This window comes from Stegostoma tigrinum, chromosome 22 (genome assembly GCF_030684315.1).
Source record: "Stegostoma tigrinum isolate sSteTig4 chromosome 22, sSteTig4.hap1, whole genome shotgun sequence".
NCBI classification, from domain to species: Eukaryota; Metazoa; Chordata; class Chondrichthyes; order Orectolobiformes; family Stegostomatidae; genus Stegostoma; species Stegostoma tigrinum.
Genome location: NC_081375.1, coordinates 36,853,790 through 36,876,361, shown reverse-complemented (window position 1 = coordinate 36,876,361; position 22,572 = coordinate 36,853,790). Strand labels below are relative to the sequence as shown.

The 22,572-nt window shown below is 42.0% G+C and overlaps 1 protein-coding gene across 4 annotated transcripts in view; it reads right to left on the bottom strand.

Annotated features, from left to right (window-relative positions):
* The window catches only part of llgl2 (LLGL scribble cell polarity complex component 2), an 88,446-nt gene that overhangs the window by 1,374 nt on the left and 64,500 nt on the right, over window positions 1-22,572 (bottom strand). For all 4 annotated transcript variants that reach the window (XM_048555461.2, XM_059653775.1, XM_048555460.2 and 1 more), the window contains 12 exons: window positions 21,637-21,741; window positions 20,938-21,230; window positions 18,764-18,917; window positions 12,940-13,090; window positions 11,813-11,929; window positions 9,969-10,135; window positions 7,426-7,690; window positions 6,323-6,482; window positions 4,240-4,286; window positions 3,729-3,776; window positions 3,501-3,558; window positions 3,071-3,147 (listed from right to left, as the gene is read on the bottom strand). In XM_048555461.2, coding sequence (XP_048411418.1) covers window positions 3,071-3,147; window positions 3,501-3,558; window positions 3,729-3,776; window positions 4,240-4,286; window positions 6,323-6,482; window positions 7,426-7,690; window positions 9,969-10,135; window positions 11,813-11,929; window positions 12,940-13,090; window positions 18,764-18,917; window positions 20,938-21,230; window positions 21,637-21,741 — 1,642 coding nt within the window. The remainder of the gene's footprint in view (window positions 1-3,070; window positions 3,148-3,500; window positions 3,559-3,728; window positions 3,777-4,239; window positions 4,287-6,322; window positions 6,483-7,425; window positions 7,691-9,968; window positions 10,136-11,812; window positions 11,930-12,939; window positions 13,091-18,763; window positions 18,918-20,937; window positions 21,231-21,636; window positions 21,742-22,572) is intronic.

Genomic DNA, 22,572 nt, shown 5'->3' with positions numbered 1-22,572 from the left:
CACAGGAGACTCTTGCACTATCTCCCTCTCAAATAAGAAAAGTTTGAATATAGCAGAGGTGAGGAGAGGGCCTCCGAGGCCAGGTTTTTGTCACTGCAACGGATTCTGCTCTTGGAGGTGAGAGGTGCAAGGCCAAGGCCCAAGCAATTCATTGCAACTGGGGACTCTGGTCAGGGGCACAGAAGGCATGACTTGACAACGCTTTTGGTTTTTATGACATCAGGATGGTGTGTTGTCTCCCTGGTGCCAGGGTCAAACAGGTCTCAGCAGCTGCAACAAATTCTCAAAGGAAAAAAAGGTCCAAATGCAGATTGGTACCAATGACAGGTAGAGGAAGGGATAAAAAAGGTTCTACAGAGAGAGTATAGGAAATTAGGTAGGTTAAAAAGCAGGACCTCAAGGGCAGTGATTATTCTCAGTAATATGGGACAGCGAGAAGAGGCACAAGAAGATAGGGCAGATGAGTTACTGAGTGTGGAGCTGGAGGAACACAGCAGGCCAGCAGTATCAGAGAAGCAAGAAGGTTGATGTTTCGGGTCAGAATCCATTTTTGTTTTCTGAAGGGTCCTGACCCAAAATGTCAGCCTGCCTGGCCTCCTGCGTTCCTCCAGCTCCACACTTATCTCTGACCCCAGCATCTGCAGTTCCTACTAGCTCCAAATGAATTACTAATTTGATTGAATTTTGAGGAGGTGATGAAGGTGATCGATGAGGGTAGAGCAATGGATGTGGTCTACATGGACTTTAGTATGGCTTTCAACAAAGGTTCGCTTTGTGGTAGGCTCATCCAGAAGATTAAGATGCATGGGATCCATGGTGGCTTGGCCATGTGGATTCAAAAACTGGCTTGCTCATAGAAGAGTGAGTGTAGTGGAAGGGTGATTTTCAGGTTAGTGATGCATGACAAGTAGTGTCCACCAGGAATCTGTACTGGGACCTCAGTGGTTTGTGATACATATAAATGAATTGGATGAAAATGTCAATGGGTGAGTTGGTAAGTTTGCAGAAGATGTAAAAAGATCCATGGTATTCTGAAGAGTGCTGAAGGTCAAAGGATACAGCAGGATATAGATCAGTTGAAGATATGGGTGGAGGAACGGCAGATGCAGTTTAATCCAGGTAAGTGTGAAGTGCTGCATCTTGGGAAATCAAATGTTAAGGACAAGTATGCCATCAATGGCAGGACTCTGAACAGCATTGATGTACATGGTGTATCAGCCCATAAACTAAGTTTTCTATCTGAAAGTAGCCAATGAAGTATAGAGGGTGGTAAGGAAAGTCTATGGCATGCTTGCCTTTATTAGTTGGCGGGGTGCAGCAGATGGCGAGGGTGGAGAACAATTTTGATTAAGGTCAACATTACTGTTGTACAGAGGATATTCCTGAGGGATCATCCAATGAAGTTACATAAATGGAACTGAGAAATACCTTAAAATGGCATTGTACTACACACCCCCTAGTACTAAGTGGGAAATTGAGGGGGGAACAAAAAATAGGGAGTTGTCAAATATCTGCAAAAATAATAAAGTTATAAATGGGTAGGGGATTTTCAAAATTTCCAAACACAGACTCGAACTGCCATAGTGTAAAAAGGCTTGGATGGGGAGGAATTTGCTAAGTGTGTTCACAAAAATTCTTATTTAATATGTGGATGTAACTATTAGAGAAGGAGCAAAAAAAAAATTCAACCCTCGAGAAATAAGGCAGGGCAAATGACTGAGGTGCTAGTGGGGGAGCACTTCAGGACCAGCGATCATAAATTTTTATTCAGATAGTAGGAATCATAGATGCTGGAGAATCGGAGATAACAAGGTGTCGAGCTGGATGAACACAGTGGGCCAAGCAACATCAGCACTGAGCCTTCCTGCTCCTCTGATGCTGCTTGGCCTGCTGTGTTCATCCAACTCTGCAGCTTATCATAATTTTGTTACTTTCAACATAATGACGTAAACTTTTAGATCCAATCTACCTTTTAAGTCCTAAATTGGAGTAGGCCAATTTTGATGGTATCAGACAGACTAGACGGTAAATAGAAAGAAAGATGATAAGAGGGTTGTTATTCAGACTGGAGGTCTGTGACCAGCAGTGTGCCACAAGGATCAATTCTGGGTCCACTGCTCTTCGTCATTTACACCAATGATTTGGATAGGAAGTATGGTTACTAAGTTTGTGGAGGACACCAAAATTAATGGACAATGAAGAAAGTTATCTAAGAGTACAAAAGTTGATCAGATAGGCCAACGGGCTGAGAACTGGCAGCTGGAATTTAATTTAGATAAATATATGAGGTGAGCAAGACATAGTTAAATGTTAGGGCCCTGGGAAATGTTGTTGACCAGAACGACCTAGATGTGCAGGTTCATAGTTCCTTAAAAGTGGCAGCACATGTAGACCTTCATTGGTCAAAGCATTAAGTGTTGGAGTTGGGACATCATGTTGTGGCTGAATGAGTCATTGATGCAGCCACTTTTAGAATACTGCATAATTCTGGTCTCCCTGCCAAAGGGAGGAGTTTGTTAAACTAGTAAAGAGTACAGAAAAAAAACAAAAAAAAGGGATGCTGCCAGGTCTGGAGTATCCAAGTTATAAGGGGAGGCTGGGACTGACTTCCCTGGAATGTCAGAGGCTGAAGGGTGACCTTAGAGGTTTATAAAATAAGGGGCATAAATAAGGTCTTTTTCCAAGGGTAGGGGAATCCAAAACCACAGGGCACTGATTTAAGATAAGAGGGGAAGTTTAATAAGGTCTTAAGGGGCAAATTCTTCCAGAGGATTGTGTGTGTAAGGAATGAGCTACTAGAGAAGTGGTGAAAGCTGGTATGATTACCTTTACATCATTTAATAGACATTTGGATAGGCAAAATGAATAGGAAAGGTTTAAGAGTGAAAAGGGCCAAATGCAGGCAAATGGGACTAGTTCATTTTAGGATGGTCAGCATGAACGAGTTGGACCAAAGGATGTATTTCCATGTTTTTTGGATCTAGGTCATAAAAGGCAAGTGTTTGGGGAACTCTTGAAATCTGGGATAACATTTTTAAAATCACAATTGTCATATTTTAATTGTACCAACCTCCATTAATCATCCTTTGCTTTGGAGACTGTACCCCAGCTGAGTTTTTGGAGTTCCTGTCCAGGTGTCCAAAACTCCTGCAACAGAAAGTTGAAATTGCTCCATGTTGAGCAAACTCCACGAAGGAACACGGAAGTATATTTAGAATTAAAAAGACTCAGAACCCTTGACACCAACTGCATGGGGAAGCTGTCAAGCCCTTTATACACCATCTTCCATCTCACACCTGTTCCCAGATCTACTAATCCTTCCAATGTTACCAATGCTGCAGCTTCACAGTGCCCCTCCTCCAGCTCACCCCCATCATATCCTTCCTCATCCACTTCCAGCACTCTCCCTGGACTCCATCCCAGCTTCAGGATTTCCCAAATTTTTGCTCCCCCACCCCTTTCAACCTCTTACTCCAAGCTCTCCCAGTAGCAATACCTACAATCTGTCAGTTAGAGCCGATTCAGACTCGAGTGTGCTCTGAATCTCCAGTAAAACTCCTGAGGAAAGAAAGAAAAGTTGTACAGTTAAAACAAAATGAAAACGATGCACCAACTCACATACTGGAGTATGCTCTGACATTCCCACCCATACTCCAGAGAAACACAAAACACATAAGCACCAACATAGAAACATTCTGCAAAGTCTGAAAAAGTGTGATTGTACTTACTTTCATCATTAAGCAGTGCATGCTCCATGATCTCTGCCATTTTCCTTCCTAAGAAATTATAGATCAATTAAACAAAACACACATGAAACAAGATTTGTTTATCAATCAATATTTCAGCATTCATTGCACCATTACAATGTGATAAATGTGTACTTAGACAAAAATTTTCAGTACAAGCTACTTGAATATGAAGTCACACCCTTCTCTTTTTATTTAAGAGGATTTCTCATGGACAAATAAATAATTCCTGAGCTCAGCACTGTTCAATATTCCAGGGAAATTACACGTCAGTAATAGGTAGCAAGGACAGGCAGAGTGTACGTGCAAGTGTGTGTGTGAGAACTACTGATGTTAAGACTGATACACATTACAATCAATTTGCTACCAGTTGAGCTATCAGGAAGGTATTCTCCCTATCATCTACAGTTTGTCTTCAGACATTTCCACTCCTGCACATAACTCAGTCCAGATCAAACTGATCAAATCAAGTCAACTTATCATACTGACTTACCATCACCCTCACTCAGTCCAGATGGCATCTGTGAATGGTCCGATTCCCTGTGATTCAACATCAACCAATATTTGTGTTTAAAATAAAAACAAAGTGATAACATCTCAAATATACTGAAAATTTCAACACGAATGACTGCAAATGAACCAAACACATTAGCATGTGGGCAAAACTGCAGATGTTGGGAGTCAGTGTCACGGTGTGGAGCTGAACACAGCAGGTCAAGCAGCAGAGGAATAGGAAAGTTAATGTTTTGGGTCGGGAATCTTCTTCAGAACTGGGGATGGGGAAAGTTAGGTGGAGTGATGATAGATGGATGCAAATATGAGGTAATGGGGGTTGGTCAGTGGGAAGGATGGGGTGCTAGGAGGGGTAGATGATGGACAGGTTGTGCGCCAGGTCAAGGAGACAGGAATGAGTGGGAGGTTTGGATGTGGGATGAGGCCAGGGTTGGGGAGATTTTAAGACTGGTGCATTCTATGTTCACAGCCATCAGGCTGTTAGCTCCTGAGGTGGAATAGGGGGAGTTGCTCCTCCAATTTGCATGTGGTGTCATTGTGGCAGTGGAGGCAGCCCAGGATGGCCACGTCACCCAGGGAGGAAGAAGGGTGAGTTAAAATGGTTTGCAACTGGAAGAAGGTGTTGACGATTATTACATACTGAGCACAGATGCTCCATGAAATGGCTCTCGAGTCTGCGCTTGGTCTCTGATGTAAAGGAGGCCATAATTGGGAGGGACAGACACACTAGACCAGGTTGGAGAATGCACAGGTGAACCTCTGTCCGATAGGAAAGTTTGCTTAGAGCCTTGGATTGAGGAGAGTGGGGAGATGTAGGGGCAGGTGTAACACTTCCTGCAGTTACAGGAAAGGTACCTTATGCGGTGGGGTTAGTGGGGACTGGAGCGTGGAGCGGAAGAGGGAGTTACAAAAAAAAAAAGTGGTCCCTATGAAAGGTGGACAGGGGTGGGGAGGGAAATATTTCTTTGGTCATGGGGTCAGATTGTAGGTGGCAGAAGATGATATGCTGGATGCAGAGGTTGGTGGGGTGTTTGAGGACCAGGGGAACTACATCCTTATTGTTGTTTGGGGGAAGAGGGGTTGAGGGTAGAAGTGTGGGGAATGCAAGAGATGAGGTTGAGGGCATTTTTTGATCACAGGGTGGCTGGGGTGGGGTGGTAGTGAGGAAGAGTTGCCGTCCTTGAAATAAGAGGACATCTGGGATGTTGAGGAGTGAAACACTTCATCTTTGGAGGAGTGGATGCAGTGAAGGCAGAGGAACTGGATGTATGGGATTGCATTCTTGCAGGAGGGTCAGAGAGAGGTGGTGTAGATCAGAATAGCTATGGGAGTCGGTGGGTTTGAAATAGATGTCAGTGTTGAGGCAGCTACCAGAGATGGACAGAAGATACAAGTTCCTGCATTTTCAAGCACAATGTAAAAGGAACTTAACATGTAAACATTATTTAATGACTTCAATATCCATCAAGTTCAAAAGCCAACTGTTCTGAAATATCAGTAATTATCTTCATTACCCCTGTGCAGGCCTGACTTGCATACTAAGTATTGTTTATAACCAAAGTCCCATCCAGGAGTAAAATAGGCTGAGCAATGCCTATGTGAAAAAGGATCCCATTGGTGCAAACATTCACATGGCTTTAAAAAGAGAGAACAGACTAGATCCCTCAGTCAGCAGCATAACTGCAAACTCAAGATGAAAAACCAAGCTATTTAACAAGTGGCCTCCGGTTGACATCCTGAAAGCAAGGAATATGGAAAAACTAATTAAACCTTTGAGCATGTTCCACCATTCAATGAGATAATGGCAGATCTACACCGTAACTCTACATAGCTGTCTTCATATCCCTTCGTACCCTTCAGTTAACAAAATCTATCCTCCTCACCTTTAAAATTGACAACCAGTCTACCATCAATTGTTGGATGTAGCCTCCCGGAAGAGGATAATCATTGAACATCCGAGCCAGTGATATTAAGCAAATTGCAAGTCCCTGACAATCAACTGCTGATTTAAAACAGTCACCAGTACGTGTTGTTGGATAGCATTCATTAAAAAAAAAACTTACTTCAAGTTGGCTTTCACAACTACTCCGTCTTGTGCTACTTTTTGATGGGAAGCCCTGATTCCAACACCTTCATCAATATCAATAACACATCTTGGTTCCACCACCCACTTGGATGAAACAGAGAACCTCTCAAATTCTGAAGGAGAGATGAGGTAAAACCCTGAAAAAGGTAAAAACAGGCATTACAGGATTAGCAAGTAGTATTTTGGTTCAGGTGAAAGTATTTCCAAGTATTGGGTGCAGAGTCTTTTGAACCCCCTCAGACAGTTGGGATAGAACCACAAGCAGTAAGCAGGAAGATGGAGGAGACGGCCTTACAATTTAGGGCAGAAGTAGGGGGTTAAACACAAAAGAATTGTCACTTTATGGAGCAAGAATTAATGAGAGAGAGAGATCAAGAACTTCTCATTTTAAATTAATTCAGAGGCTGGGCTTATTACATCACATCCTTATGATTCACTCAGCAGCTCATGCTTGGCTGAGGTGCTGCACTTTGTTAGAAGGTTGAAAAAGGTTACTCTAAAGCAGCTTTCTTAGAAGCACATTTTCCAATTTCTGCAGGTTTACCAATGAGTGGATTAATTTCTTCAGAATCTCAGAACTGTTACATCATACGTGGTAGCCATTTGGCCCATCATGTTCGTACAGTTCTTCAAAATAAGCATTAGTGCCAAATCCCTGCATTTTTCTGTCCAAACAGTCAACACTCTGCCTCAATTGAAACTACTGTAACCACAATTCCAGGTAGTGGCCCCATACACTAACTTCATCACACGTGCAAATCACTTCAAATCTGACCCTCTGGTTCTCAATCTTTTTATTAGTAGGCATAGCGTATGCTTTGCTATGCTATCAAGCACTCAAAATTTTGAGGACTTCTAGCAGAGTTCTTAGCCTTCTTCTTTTGAAGGGGAAAAAATCCAACTTATTTAATTTATCCCTCAAATTATTTTTGTAAATTACACCTATGCACACACTCTAATGCATTCATATCCTTCCTGGAATTGCGGCACTCAGAACTGTACACAATACCATAGCTGTGAATGTAACAAGCATCCTGTACTTGGTGCTGATTTGCAAGTCATGCAACAAGAAACACCTACCTTGTCCAGACTTTGTGAAGACACAGGACGCAATTCCACTGACATCTTCTTTCCTGATGCACTCATACCGAACCTGACTTCTGAGTGCAGGGACAGAAATAACCTGGATATCGCCAAGGTTTGTAAGCACCAGAAGTCCATTCTCACTGTAATCTTCCATTCGATTGCTGCTGAAGCTGGCCACAGATACTTTCCGCACGCGGGATCCTTCAACTGCTGTTAGTTTCAGCTTGTTCTTTGTGCTGACTTTTGGTAGTGTGAATATCTGCCAGAGTGAGTGAAGCCCAATGAGTGCAATTCAAAGTTGCACCAGTTTTAACCACTCATACAGGACAGATGAAGGGGGTGATTGGGTAACTGTAGAGCACAGGAATTTTGACTAATGCCAGAACCTTCAAAATCAGCTATCAAAAGTCAATAAAGCATTAAAAGATTACAATGCTGGAGGGGACAGGGGGAGACAGAGGTTTAAAAAAAAAACAAAAACACACAAAAGGCATGAGGAGAGAAATGATATGCCAGGGTTGGAAGGAAAAGCAAAGCAGAGGAACAGATGATCCAGGATTACAATAGTCATTAAAGAAATTGAACAATCATAGGATGACTGAACAGCTCGGACAAAGGAAGTGATGGTGTGAATAACTCATGTGCAGGTGGCTTATTTATTTTTAAACATACATCCATGGGATGCGGGCATTGCTCACAAGGCCAGAATTTACTGTCTATCCTGGATTCCCCGAGAGGAGGAGCTAGTGAGCTGTTTTCTTTAACCATTGCAGCTGCTGTTAGAAGGTAGAGATCTACAGTACAATTAGGAAGGGGGCTCCAAGACTTTGTATCTTCATTTCTTCACTCAGTGCTGGGATTAGTTCAAAGCAGAACGGTTGTCTGATATGGACTGGAACTTGCAAATAGTAGTGCTCCATGCATCTGCTAACATTGCCTTGCGAGGTGTTGGAAATCACTGGTTTGGAAAGTGGTGGCAAAGAAGTCTTGTTAAGTTGTTGCAGTGCATCTTGTACATTGCACAAACTGCTGCCACTTTGTGATGGAAGGGAGTAAATGCTGACAATGGATAGGGTGCCAGTTACACGGATTACTTTGTCCTGGATGATAATCAAACTTCAAGTGTTCCTGGAGCTGCACTCAACTAGACATGGGAAGAGCATAAGATCACATTCATGACCTGGGCCTTGTAGATGGCATCAAGCAGCAAGATACTCACCAGTTTTGCTAGTCTCTGGCCTGCTCTTGTAGCCACAGTATGTACATGGCTGCAATAGTTCAGTTTATGGTCACAGAAGGTTCATGGATGATTAAGCAATATTAAATGCTACTGAAGTGTTAAGGGGCAATGGGTAGATTCTCTCATTGGAGATGGTCATTGTCTGGCACTTGTGGCACATATGTTTTATTTTTCTTTGCACCAACGTGGCAGGCTTTCCTACCAGAGCATTGGGATATTTGTGGAGCCGCCACCTCCTGTTAGATGTTGAACATCATTCACGACCAGAAACGACAGAACTGATCTGATGGCCTTAGAACTAGTTATTAGATACTAATTCTGTAGTTTGGCACACAAGACATCTTAGGCTGTAACTTAATCAGGATAACATCTCATTGTTATGCTTACTCTTCCTCTGGGCATACTGTTTCTTCATTAAACCAGGGTTTACACTCAGGTAAATGACACCGGTAGAGTGGGGGAGGTACAGATGGAGCTTTACTGGTTGTGTTCAAATATAATTCTGTGGTTGCTCGTGGTCTACAGCACCCTACGGATGCCCAGTTGAATTGTGACATCAGCTCAAAAATATACCCCATTTAGCACAATGGTAATGCCAAAACACCATGGAAGATAGTCCTGTCTTCACCTTGACTTCATTTCCACAAGGAGCATGCAGTTGTCATTGCTACCATTTTGGTCATGGGTGGACGTACATGGTGTAGGAGGATGACAAGAGGCTGCGAGGGGAGGTGATCACCTGGGGGTTTCCTCATCTGTGTTTGACTGATGCTGTAACATCATGGATCCATAGTAAATGTTAAAAGGACTCCCAGAGCAACTACATCCCAATTGTACATCACTGTGCTGTCACTTTGAGGGGGTCTGTCTTGCTGGTGTGATAGGGCACAACTGGGTTAGGGTTAATAGCTAGGATACTATTTCTAAGACATGATTTCAGAACTGTCTTTGTCATGCCATTGCTTGACTAGTAACTCAAACTTTAGCACTAGCTCTCAAATATTAGTAAAAAAGGCTTTGCATGGCCATGAGGGCTGCGTTAGCCACCTCGGCCAATGCCAGGTGGTCCTACTGTCTTGCCCTTTTAGACTTGGTTTGATACAGCTGAAATGACCTAGCAAGCCAAACAGCATTTAAACATCAACTGCAGTGTTTGGAGTCTGGTCACATCTTGGTTATAGTGTTCTTGAAAAAGATGGAGAGAAGAAGAAATGTGTTCACCAACATGGCAGAATAAAAGATACAGACCAAAACTATTTACTCTCCATGGTACTTTTTGTGGGATTGACCTAATTACCTTGAACTGCTCCTCAGATATAACCAGCAGCATGTGGTTCCCATGCATGTCTGGGCTCTTGGAAAGGTCATGTGCTGCCTCTAGTGGTTCAGGGAGGAGGATCCCTCGACCATCCAGAATAAAGATCCCAACCACAGGAGCTCTGTGCATTAATTGGATTTCCTTTACTGTAAAGATAATGGAATATGTTAACACAATGTGAAAGTGAAATAATTAAACACCATTAGAACAATTCAACCTCAATCCAGTGTTATGGCTATGAAACTAGTAGTATTCTGTTGCATGTAATTACAAGAAAATTCAACTCAATTCACACTGCCAAAAATTTAGTATCTCTTCATTCTTTCAAGAGATTTTTTAATGCTCTCTCATCCATCAGATAAAGGATCCCAAAGATTCAATTGTGCCTATCAACAGGGATAGTATTGCAAAAAAATGTGTCAGTTAGGATCCAGCAATAACAAAGAGAAAGGAACTATACCAAAAGTCTGATCTCTATCCCATTTTAGACACATGATGGATAACAGATGCAGGGATCAGGTGGCCTTCCCACAGGGAGCTATCAAAGGCAGGTTTGGTCTGCGAAGAGAATGGATAGTGAATTCAGACTGCTGCTTGGATGTGCAAAAAAGGTCTTGACTAACTGAAGTGGAAGGCTCAGAACTACAATGAACCAACTTTTTCAAAACATCTTTGATCAGATAAGTAAAACCCATTTGGCTCAAACAACCAATTTCTTTGCCCTTTCAGGGTGGCATGATGGGAGAGTGGTTAGCATTGTTGTCTCAATGCCAGGAAGACTGGTTTAATTCCACCCTCAGGCAATTGCATGTGAAGTTTGCATATTGTCCTCATGTCTGTGTGGATTTCTTCTGGGTATTTCAGTTGCTTCCCACAGTCCCAAAAGAAAAGAAAAAAAAAAGAGAAAAAAAAAGTGTGCAGGTTAGGTAGATTGGGCATGCTAAATTGCATTGTGGTGTTCAGGGGTGTGCAGATGAGGTGGATTAGCCATGAAGGCGAGGGATTGAGTTGATTCGATGGATCGAATGACCTCAATCTGAACTGTTATGATTCTATGATGCAACTGATTGAATTAATGTCACAGAAAAGGGAGGACAGATAGTATTGAATACTTAGTGTGTATTTATTTATAATAATGCAATCAGACCTTGAGTTTCTCCAGCAGCTTGTTTTAGATTTCCAATATCTGCCATAGTTGACTTGTGTTCCACTAGAAATGCTGTTTGTTTTATCATATTCTTTCAAAAATTGCTATTGTTTCAAGGACTACATAGGGTTGCAAATAAAGTAATTTTCAACAAGTTTTTTTTAAAAATAAGTAGTTCTGCATAGCGTGACAGTCAAAATCAAATTTTAAAAAGTGGGATAGTTTGTAGATTTAGCTACCCAGCAGAACCTTGAACTGACCAATCGTTTCTGGACGAGCTGACACAGTTTTGGATAGTGCAGAGCTTTGCAACAAATCCCAGTTCTGTCTTAAAGACTATGTACTGAATGGACTTCACAAGATAGATATTAGAAGCAGAAGCCTTGAGTGATTGTTCTTCAATCTGTATTAGTCCACAGAAGAACAGCCAGTTCTGCATGGAACGTGAGCCAACGGCAAGACTCAGGACTACTGTATTCGTAGACCAAGGCTGCCTAAGCTGTGGGAGGCTGAACAAATAGACACTGTGAAAATGACAAAAAGCAGAGTACTGGAAAGAACATTTACCCCACACACACACACCGCGTCAGGAGAAGGAGAAGAAGATGCCCAACAAGGCAATGGAGTAATGTCATTCCAGGAGGCTTCTCCAAGCAGAATGGAGGAACGTACTCACCCTGAGTCGCAGTGACTGGCTCCTCCATCCTCCTTTCCACAGGTGGAATGTTAATAGCATATGCAAATATGGTTCCACCATTGGTACCAGCCCACAGTGACGGTCCATGGTAAGATCCTGAAACCAAAGTGCAGCTTCAGTATACAGTATTCAACTTAAAACTGAAGATGGAAAATAGTCTCCTAGTTATTTCTTCTCTAGAAGGCATCAGATAAAGTACCAAAAACATTAATAAGAACACGTGCACATAGCAGAAGTAGTAATCTTACAACATGGATTGTAAACTCTTTGGGATAGAGAGAGAAGACCATGAACAAGAATCAACATATTGATACTGCTGAAAGTTGGAAATAAAAACCAAGAATATTCAGTAGGCCTCCAAACTGAAGCATTAACCAGTTTCCTCTCCATAGAAACCGTCAGACCTGCTGCAAATTTCCAACATTTTTGATTTCATTTCACGAAGTAGGGAATGCACTTTGATGGACATAATGTGATGGCTGGGTGTTCCCAAAGGATCTTTTCACTGTTTTAATAAAGTAATACATGCATACTTCTATAGTGCACATATTCAAGTTTGCAGAAGGCATTCAATTAAGAAACACACACATTAAGTTGAGATGAGGAGGAAAGGAAGTTACCCAAAAAACCCCAAAGATTGAGTAGCTTAAACCAGAGACCTCCAAATTTTGTGCAGCCAATACCTTTCTGCAGCAAAGCATGGAGCTAATCTTCACCATACCTTTTGTACAAAGCCTGTAACAGAAACTAGCTCGATCTGGAGAAAGACTGAACACGAGTTTTACTGCGATAACAAGAGTCAGAGATAACAAGGTGTGGAGCTGGAGGAACACAGCAGGCCTGGGAGCATCAGAAGAATAGGAAAGCTGATGTTTTGGGTCGGGACCCTTCTTCAGAAATGTTTTACTGCATTTTGTTTTTAAGCATGACAAATTCCTTACATGATGCAATGCAAACTTATCTAGAGGAATAGAAAAGGCTTAACGGGTCTAACGAAAACAAAAGACAACTTACAGAATATTGTACTTCACTGAAACAGAAAAACTTCAAATTTAAAATATATGGTTATTAATCACCAGAATTAACAGCAATTAATATTCACTCACCATCTCTTACAAAAGAATCTGCAAAATAAAGTGATCGAACAAATCCAGTAAAGGAATCTTCAGCAGATCGCGCCTCAATTCTGCGCTGCACCGGGGCCAACTCCATCTCATTTAATGCCTCCCGGTCCATCCTAGCATTGGCCTCCTGTACCTGGCAAGAGACACATACAGAGAGCACGAGCACGATTAGTGACAACACATGTATATGTCAAGCCTGCAAGATCATAGCACCACAACTATTCAGTGTAAGCCATTTAGCCCTTTAAGCCTGCTCAATAGGATGTGGTTGATTGTGACCTAAACTCAATTGAGTGTTCACCTCATCTTCCTTGATGATCAAAAAATCTCTCCTCTCCAACTGAGCCTTGAATAAACGCAATGATCCAGCCTCTTTTGCTCACGAGAATGGAATTCTAAAGACTCAAAAGACCCTTAGCAGAAGAAATTCCTCATTTCAGTGATAAGCACTGCTGCCTCACAACATCAAGCCCGTAGGTTCAATTCCACTCTCGAGTGACTGTGTGTGGACTTTGCATATTCTCCCTGTGTCTGCGTGGATTTCCTCTGGATGCTCTGGTTTCCTCCCACAGTCCAAGAGATGTGCAGGCTAGGTGGATGGGCCGTGCTAAATTACCCATAGTGTTCAGGGGTGCGAAGGTTAGGTGGGTTATAGGGGGATGGAGCTGGGTGGGATGCTCTGAGGGTCCATGTGGACTTGTTGGATTGAAGAGCCTGTTTGCACACCGTAGGAATTCTATGATCCTATCTCCATGTCAAGTAGGAGATAGAATTTTTGCCATCTCATGCAAGATATCTCCAAAAGATCAAACTCCATTCCCAGCATCTAGCTTGTAAACTCTCTCAGAATTTTATGTTTTAATAAAATCATTTATTCTTCTAAAATGACTTTGAGTAAGAGCCCAACCTACTCAAATCTCTTCTGAACCCTTCATCCAGAAACATGGCCTCACAAATCATTTTCAGTACAAGTAAATCTCTCCTTTGTAAGGAAACAAAAACTGTGTCCCAAGTGTGACCTCAAAGCTCAATACAGTTGTAGCAAGACATGCATTCTTTTATAGTCCATCTCTGTAAGAAACAGACACTCAATTTGCCTTGCTAATTAATTGCAGTACCCATATGCTAACTTTTTAAATCAAAAAATGTACAAGGAAACCCAGATCCTTCTGAAATCAGAATTCTGCAGTCTCTCCCCATTTGGGTAATATTGTGCTTTTCTGCCAAGCTTAACCTCACCTCTCCTCCACATGTAGTACCATGTGGTAACATTATATCCACCTTAGCTATATCCCTTTGCTGATTCTACTTAGCCTTCTCATATACAGCATCGCTACTTAACTTGCCATCAGAAAATTTAGTTACAGGATTGTCCAAGTCCCTTGATCTAAGCCTCCATCTAGGTTGCCATCCAAGGCGTGACCAATCTAAATATTAGGTGTTAGCCTGGTGATGGTACAACACAGGAATACATACTAAACATCACAGATCAGCAAGGCAGAGACATCTCAAAGCCATTCCACAACAAATGGGTCAGATCTAAGCTGTGCAGTCTGCCATTGAGTCATGAATGGCAGTTAACAATTAAGTAACATGCTGGAGTAAACAATATACCAATCCTTAAGTGATGAGCGAGTCCAGTGCATCAAAGCAAAAGTATGCGCTACAATCTTCAGCCAGAAATTGCAAGCATGATGATCCATCCCAGCCTCTTGCAGAGGTCCCCAACATCGAAGACGCCTGTTTTTCACTCCACATGATAAAGAAACAGTGCTACTGTGCCTGAATATTCTAGAAACAGTACTGAAGACTTGTGCTCCAGAACATGTCATATCCCTAGCCAAGTTATTCTAGTGCAGCAACAGGGCTGGTGTCTAGCTCATGCAATACCGAAGCAGTCCATGTTCAAATGCAACAAGATCTAGACAATACCTGGTCTCAAGTGAGAAGTAATTTACATGCCACACAAATGCCAGGCAATGACTGGCTATCACTAATAAGAAAACAAAACTACCACTCCATGACATACTGAATCCCCTGCTATCAACATCCTTGGGGGTGACCACTGACCAGAAGCCAAAACAGGACTTGCCACAAATACTGCGTTTGCACGATCAGGTCAGCAGCTAGGAATCCTGCAATGATTAACTTCAAGGCACAAAGCAGGAGTGTGATGGAATATTTCCCACTTGCCTGGATGACTGCAGCTCCAACAACGGTGAAGACTGACCCAGCCAGGGCAAAGCAACCCACTGAAATGCATCACATCTGCTCCATCTACTACTGATGCACAGTAACAGCATTGTGTAAGACCATAAGACATAGGAGTGGAAGTAAGGCCAGTTGGCCCATCAAGTTCACTCTGCCATTTAATCATGGCTGATGGGCATTTCAACACCACTTCCCTGCACTCTCCCTGTAGCCCTTGATTCCTTCTGAGATCAAGAATTTATCAATCTCTGCCTTGAAGGCATTTAACGTCCCAGCCTCCACTGTGCTCCGTGGCAATGAATTCCACAGGCCCACCACACTCTGGTTGAAGAAATGTCATCTCATTCCAGTTTTAAATTTACCCCCTCTAATTCTAAAGCTGTGCCCACAGGTCCTAGTCTCCCCACCTAATGGAAACAACTTGCCAGCGTCCAACCTTTCTAAGCCATACATTATCTTGTCAGTTTCTATTAGATCTCCCCTCAACCTTCTAAGCTCCAATGAATACAATCCCAGGATCTTCAGCTGTTCATCGTACGTTAAACCTACCATTCCAGGGATCATCAGTGAGAACCTCCGCTGGACACGCTCCAGCACCAGTATGTCCTTCCTGAGGTGTGGGGCCCAAAATTGGGCACATTGTTCTAAATGGGGCCTAATTAGAGCGTTATAAAGCCTCAGAAGCACATCACTGCTTTTATATTCCAACCCTCAAGATAAACAACAACAATACATTTGCTTTCTTAATTATGGACTCTACCTGCAAGTTAACCTTTAGAGAATCCTGGACCAACACTCCCAGATCCCTTTGCACTTGTACTTTACAAATTTTTCTTACCATTTAGAAAATAGTCCATGCCTGTATTCTTTTTTCCAAAGTGCAAGATCTCACATTTGCTCACGTTGAAATTCAGCAGCCATTTCCTGGACCACTCTCCTAAACTGTCTAAATCTTTCTGCAGCTTCCCCACCACCTCAGTACTACCTGCCTGTCCACCTATCTTCATATCATCGGCAAACTTTGCCAGAATGCCCCCAGTTCCTTCATCCAGATGATTAATATAAAGTGAGCAGCTGCGGCCCCAACACTGTGGGACACCACTTGTCACCAGTTGCCATTCCAAAAAAAACCCTTTTATTGCAGCTCTCTGCCTTCTGTCAGACAGCCAATCCTCAATCCAAGCCAGTAGTTCACCTCGAACACCATGGGCCCTCACCTTACTCAGCAGAGTCCCGTGAAGCACCTTATCAAAGGCCTTTTGGAAATCCAGATAGATAACATCCACTGGGTTTCCCTACTAACATACTTGTTACCTCTGCAAAGAATTCTAACAGGTTTGTCAGGTACGACCTCCCCTTACTAAATCCATGCTGACTTGTTCTAACCTGACCCTGCACTTCCAAGAATTTAGAAATCTCATCCTTAACAATGGATACTAAAATTTTACCAACAAGGTGTGGACTTGTTGGGCCGAAGAGCCTGTTTCCACACTGTAGGGAATCTAATTTAAAACTTTAATTTAAACCGAGGTTAGGCTAATTGGCCTATAAATTTTCCATCTTTTGCCTTGATCCTTTCTTAGGGAAGGGGGGTTACAACAGCAATTTTCCAATCATCTGGGACTTTCCTGGACTCCAGTGACTTTTGAAAGACTACATACCTAGAAAATTTTCCAAAGATCCTTAGACAGCACCTTCCAAATCCACAACCACTTCCATTTAGAAAGACAAAGGCAGCAAATACCTTGGAGCAGCGCCACCTCCAAGCTTCTTTCCAAGCCACTCACCATCCAGACCTGAGTCAATATTCTGGAATTAGCTCTATAAACCCACAACAAATGGACTGCAGTGAATTGAGGCAGATCACCACTACATTCATGGGATTTTTGGGAAGGGGGGCAAGCAATACCCACATTCCTAGAGTAAAATCTTGGGGACAAAAAATTCCCAGTCCAGGCAAACCCTCCAGAAAACAGCTTTACGGAATACTTAAATGCCCAATCTTCACCCTGTGCTTCCTCTCATTGATTAGCTTAGTACCCAATTTGCTGCTTCTTACTGCCTATAAGCTTTCCAACCTGCTCACTCTATGGTACCATGTCAAAAAGCCTTGCAAAAATTCATGTAAACCACAAATACATTGCCCTCCTGAATAATTCCTCAGACAACCTAATCCAGTTAGTCAAATATTAGTGATTTCGATAAGGGATCGTATGGCATTGTAACTAAATTTGCAGATGACATAGGTCAGAAATATTACCAAGAGACAAGGAGGATGCAGACAAATACAAAAAAAACCGAGAAAGTGGGCAAATATCTGGCACAGAGTACAATTAGGAAAAAGGTCACAGTGCTTACTTAAAGAGATTACTTAAAAAGGGGAATGACTGCAGAACTGACTACAGGAGGGATTTATGCACAAGTTAACATAAGAGTATAGCAAGTAATTGCAGCTCATGGAATGCAATCTTTTAGGAGAAGAACTTAAGGATGTCATGTTTCAATTATGCAGGGTATTGCTGAGACCCTATCATGAACATGGTGCACACTGGTCTTCTTAAGGAAATGATGTAAATTTATTCGAGGCAGTTTACTAGATTGATTGGAGACAAGTGGGTTGTCTTGGGAGGATAAGCTGGCCCTGTTTTCAAAATGTTGTTTAGAAGGTTAAGAGCACCTCAAATTTAAGTGTACAACATCCTGAATGGTCTTAAGGTAAACATGGAAAGAGTATTTCTTTGTGGCCGAGTCCAGAACTAGAGGACACGAGGAAATTTACGGGTTTATAGAGACAGAGATGTACAGCATAGAAACAGATCCAGAGGACAGACGGAACAATTATTTCTGAGACTTGCAGGACTTTGGGAAACTACTTTAGAAAGCTGGGGGAGGCAGGGACACTTACTTTTAAGACAAGGTGAATTGCTTCTTAATATGCAACAAGAAAGACTGTAGGATTTAAGAGTGTGGAATTCAAAACAAAATTAGTCATGATCTTACAGCATGAAGGATGAAATGGTCTACCTCTATTCCTATTCTGTATGTTACAGAAGCTCTTCTAGGTTTATTATCCTTTAACAACTCTCTTGTTCTATGCATTTAAAAATCCAAGTTTTTCCCCCTCGATTTACATAACAATATTCTTTCCAGTGTTCATTTTAGCCTAACTTATTTTTAATCTCTCCTCTAGGCTTGAATAAATTGAAGTTCATGACATCTTGCTACGAGCTTTTTATTTGCTTTCTTTATACCACATTGTCCTACATCTTTTTTCTTTGTGAGAACAGTGAGTCTACACCACAGCGGCTGGGAACTGAATTATCATGCTTTCAGGGCAGGTACAACATAACACTTGACATTTTCTCCAAACACTCCCAAGGTGAGTACTGCACACTGATAGATATCAAAGTAGTGCTCTCAAAAGTATTAAAAATGTCTAGAAATCACCATTTTCATTTCTTACAAACTGAAAACCCAGCAGGTGAATCAGACAAGGGCATGTTCACGCCTTGGAAAACCCTTCAAATATCACTTCCACCCCAACATTCATTTCACCACTCAAGTCTTTTTTGTTCTAATACAAGGTTCCCCTTACCTTAGCTGCATTGTTCCCAGGTATTGCTCTTTTCCTCCCCGATGCTCTGGTCCCCCGGATCCGACGGAATGAGTGTCGTAATGATTTTTTGATTGACTTTACTCTCGAGAGGGGCCCTTCAAGGGCCAGCTGGTCACTGGGGTGGAGTGTACACCTACAGGAGGTACAAAATAAGCTCACCAGTATCCTCAAATAAACATAGCAGCCAAATGCACAATTACATGTGAATGGCCAAGCAAGTGTCTCCTCAGTGCTGTAACTGCTCCAAGTGTTTGATGGGGTCAGTGTATATAGTGCTTTATTGTCTCACCCTGGGTTGAATCTTCCCCGAGTGCATTTAATGTGGATACTGGAGCAATTATTTCGTCCATATTCTCCCAAAGCTTGGTTTGTCGACAATCCCTTATGATAACACTAAGTGTTTGAAATTTCGTCTATATGGAGGATGTATCCCACTTGTAGGGTTGTTGTCTCTGTGCTCAGAAGTACGTACTCTGCCTCATTCAAACCCCAATCCTGCATCTGAAGCCAAAATCAGTCAGTCAGTGGACCACGTGCTCCTTAAATGGATCAGCTTTGGAGATGAGATGACCACAGAATGACAGCCTGTTCAGTGATAAGGGCTTGAAGAGAGAACAAATTTCTTAGCACTGGATTCCTTTAATGGTATGTTTAAAAATAAAACTTTCCTGACAGCAATATCTAATTTAAGAGAGTCCTCTATAAATGGAACTCTACAATGTGGGACAAAAACAGAATGGTGGAGCAACTCCACAGGTCCAGAGAGAGAAACAGAATTAACATTCAAACTGGTATGACTTTCAGAAGTCAGAAGGACATGGGGTAAATAAAAATTTAAAAACAAACAACTCCGAAGAGTCATGCCAAACTCAAAATATTAACTGTTGTTATTTTCTCCACAAATCTGCCCGATCCAAGTTTTTCCAACATTCACTGTTTTGTCTTTACCCCAAAAAGGAATTTGCCCAACTGAGTTTTGTGCCCCACTTTCTACAAGTGACACAATAATAAAACCAGAAAGATACACAAGAAATTTCAGACAGATGATGAGGATTTCTTTTTCTTCTAAAAAGGTGCTAAGCCTGTAGAATTATCTTACTCAGTGAGCAGTGAAGGCTGGATCATTAATACATTCAAAGGCAAGTTAAACAGATTCTTGATTGACAAGGAAGTCAAAGGAACTAGGGAAGAAATAGCAAAGTAGAGCTGAAGCCATTGTAAAAGATCAGCTATGATTTATCCAAGTGGCAAAGCAGGTGGGTTGTCTCCTTACACTCCTAATTTGTATGTATAGTCAAATCATAAAACTCAGGTTTTGCCCACAGAAATTGTTAGCTCAAATGATTAGGTTATGCAGTGAGACTACAAAAAAAGTGTTTTCCCTGGAATAAGAGGCAGTTAAAAGAGATTATCTGAGCAAAGCTTTTAGGATTTTCAAAGGTTCACATTGCATAGATTGAGGGAAACCTCTCCCTCTGGTGGGACATCTGGGAAGTGGTAATACTATCTTTTGAAACACAGCCGGAAAGAAGTTAGAAAAAAATCTTCATGGAGTGGAGACTGAAACTCTGCCAGAAAACAGTACATACTGGAACTATTTTATGTTTTAGATCATCAGATTTTAGCTTGCCATAAAAATTACAAGGACGTGGGGCCAAAGATGATGGACCAAGTGAATATACAGATCAGTCATAACTTCACTGAGCAGCAGGACAAAATGGTTTCCTTCCCTTCTCAAACTTTCTTTGATCAGGCTTATTGGCAATTAAAAATTTGATATTTCCATTCAAAGGCACAACCTAGGGGTAATGAATTAAAAGCAAATTGCTAATAAATCTGAATCAGGAATTGAAGGACAACTCATTATTACACCAGATCTAGCAGAGTTGAATAGCATTGATTAATAGAGATGAAAGGGACATATGTTGATGGCATGACGTGGAGGAACAAGACCTGTGGACAAGATCAGCACTGGAGTTGTCTGTTACTGTGGGGCAGACTTCTCACAAAAAATGGAGAAACTGCAAGGCAAAAAAAACCTGACCAACAACATGGGCTTGTATATATGCAGACATCAGAGTGAATGCACTGACTGAACACTGATCTGACCATACAGGAACTAAGTAAACTGACTGGACAGTCTTTTAACTGACCTCACCACAACGGTGCGTTTTTGCTGGTAGTCATAGAGCCCAAAGCCATGACTTGTGCCAAAAGTCACAAGTTTCCATTCGGAATGTAGGGCAAGTGAGGTCACAACAGCTGGGGGCTGACACTGCACAAGTACAAATGGTTGGAAGCCCGCAGGGAAATGGACAGGCTCCTCACGTGGGTTCAAACGCTCATGCCCTTTCCACTTAAACGTATCCTGGTCTTGCAAGATGTCAACAAGTGTGCAGACCACCTCCTGATCAGCAGCCTCGTCATTCAACTCCAACACCAAAACCTGCACAGGGAAAACAAAAGGCATAAGTAACAAAAGATACAGACAGCTGAGCGTGATTAAGGGAATTCTTTGACCAACATTTTGATCTAATGTCACAAGCAGGTTGCTGCCTCCAGTAACATTGCTGCTGTGCCTTCACAGTAAGGTATTCAAACTTTTCAGAAATTGATTGGAGACAGTAAAACCAGTCTTTTCAAAAACTTGTCTTCGTAATGTTTGTTTCAAGTCTGAACTCGTTTTCTGCTGTTAAAAAAGGGTTTAAAAATAAAAACACTAAATATTAGCTGCTTCCTAGAGGAAGGTTCAGCAATTCACTTTGTGGACGTGCACTTTTTCTGGGCATTGAGGTAGTGGTTTGTAGTAGCTCCTTACTACTTTTTTCAAAGCATAATGCTCCTCAACTCACCTGTCCTGCAGTGCCCGCCACTGTCAAGTGACTGCTATACTTGCACAAGTGAATCTTTTGGATTCCTAGCCTAGGGTCGTCACTGTATGGATCAAAGGAGCCCACCTGTAGAGACACAACATGAAAAGAAAAACCTTATAGAACAGAACAAGGACAAAGCCTTTAAACTCCGCCCCCCCCCCCCCACCCCCCAAATAACCTGCCCAAGAGCTGCAGATGCTGTAAATCAGGAACAAAAACAGAAGTTGCTGGAAGAGCTCAGCAGGTCTGGCAGCAACTGTGAAGAAAAAGGGGAGTCAGTTAACATTTCGGGTGACAGAGTGACCATTCCTAAATCATCTTGCCCGTGAGAGCTGATCTCAGCCAGGATCCCAGCAGTCTGAAAGCAGTCTCACCGAAAGAAGTGGAAATGGATGACAAGGGCTCGACATGATTAAAATGAGAAGGACCGATTCTCAATTCTTTTTGCAGTATCAGAGACAGCAAATTTAGATAGATTTTACTGAAATTCTGATCTTACAATTAGTGCACAATAATTGGCTTCCCCACTGACACCCAACACATCAGATTTGGGGATTTGCAACAGCCCACCATACAGGGCAGGTAACAGACCTCAACTGTTTCTGATACACAACATAAATAACTTAAGGAATTGAAAAGATCAGGTGGTTCAAACTTTGTTCTGGTCTACTTCTATGTTCTCTCAATAGCGAGAAGAATGGACAGGCAAGACCTCACTTTAATATTCATTCAAAATATGACAGCTCTGACAGTCCAGCACTCCCTCAGCAATACACTAGTGCATTAACCGGTTTTAAAGAGTGTAGGAATGGTGTTTGAATCCACAATCGCTGACACACAAAGAAGAATTATAAGACTGAGTCAATATTAAAAGCACTGCTCAAAGACTGAACCATTTTCAAACAGAATGGTGGA